Source organism: Perkinsus marinus (genome assembly GCF_000006405.1).
Source record: "Perkinsus marinus ATCC 50983 genomic scaffold scf_1104296929448, whole genome shotgun sequence".
NCBI classification, from domain to species: domain Eukaryota; phylum Perkinsozoa; order Perkinsida; family Perkinsidae; genus Perkinsus; species Perkinsus marinus.
In genome coordinates, this window is record NW_003216433.1 from 29,447 (window position 1) to 30,697 (window position 1,251).

At 46.4% G+C, this 1,251-nt stretch overlaps 1 protein-coding gene across 1 annotated transcript in view; it reads left to right on the forward strand.

The window, feature by feature from the left end:
* Positions 1-1,153, forward strand: part of Pmar_PMAR000193 (hypothetical protein) — a gene marked incomplete at both ends in the record, with an annotated part of 3,046 nt that extends 1,893 nt beyond the window's left edge. Inside the window, 4 exons of the mRNA XM_002787288.1 lie at positions 78-350; positions 398-564; positions 614-738; positions 1,062-1,153. Coding sequence (XP_002787334.1) covers positions 78-350; positions 398-564; positions 614-738; positions 1,062-1,153 — 657 coding nt within the window. The remainder of the gene's footprint in view (positions 1-77; positions 351-397; positions 565-613; positions 739-1,061) is intronic.
* Positions 1,154-1,251: the final 98 nt, after the last annotated feature.

Sequence of the window (1,251 nt, forward strand, 5' to 3'; positions counted from 1 at the left end):
ATAGGACCATGTTCAGGAGTGGCCGAGGTGTGGTATGGGATTTTGGGGTTATTATTTTTAACGTATTGTTTTCTCAGGGAGAGGTGACTGCATCGCTAATAGGACCTTTCGTTGGCTTCCATCACCAAGCCTTGCTGATTGCATGCTTCTGGCCGGCCGGTAGAGGAAATGTGGGGTATGGCGCCAACGTGGGGTCTAATCATACGGGCAAGGCCCCTGACCAGGAGAATTGGCCTGGGGAAGGGACATTCTTCGGCTTGGCGTCCAATATAAAGTACCCTTTCAACTTGGTGGATGCGCCGTATTCTCTTATTGCTACTGGAGTCAGCTGTTTGCCGCAAGCGATAGGGGTAGGTGGATGTAGGATGTGGAGGAAATGTGGTATGATTGGTTTTAGTTACCATTTAGTCTGGTGAACGAGTCAACGGAGCACATCTCGGGTCTTTCTCCTGCTATCAATGAGGTTACACCAGGATGGATGCTCAGCGATAATATGTATTCGCTCTTCCGAAATGAAGCCAAGTTCGAATCCCGGCAGGGGAATCTTCCTAAAGATGGGGTTATGTAAGGAATTACCTTGATGTTAGTGGTTGTGTATGAGGTTCACATTCAGGTATCAATACTCAGTGTTCCGACCAGAGATAATGGATAGAGTTGTCAAGGCTCGTGATGCTTTGAAGGCTGTGGATCCTAAGGATGCCCGTCTGAGGGACGCGAAGGGCCGAGCAGTTTATACTGGTGGGAAAATATAAAGCACATGGTGATGTATATGGTGACGAGGTGAAAACTGTGAGAGAAAATTGTTATTGGTTTTTGTTAATTTTCATCAGAATTCGTATGTGAAATTCTATAATTAGTGAGGAAACTCCTGGGCTCAGCTGAAGAGAGCGAACATATATTCCTACTCCAACACTGTCTAGGTTAGACGGGATCGCTTAGAAGAGATCGTTATGGAATTTCGTGGCTTTCCCTTGGTACTTTGGATGGGTGGCCATGGTGATACTTGTTGGAATGATGAGATAGTTCAGGGAGTTGTGGTATCGGAGAAGTTTGTCGTTCAGATAAACAGATCGCCATCTTGGGCAAGAACTGGATGAATGACTCGGCTCGACTCACTGCCATCAGAACCTATTCGACATTCCTTCAATGGTAATATAATCCTAGACTATTATTACTAACCCAGCGGCGGGCGCGCGCTTTTGTCAGTGGGCTCTTCTGTTTAGGTATGCAATTAGAGGTTTATGGAGGAGG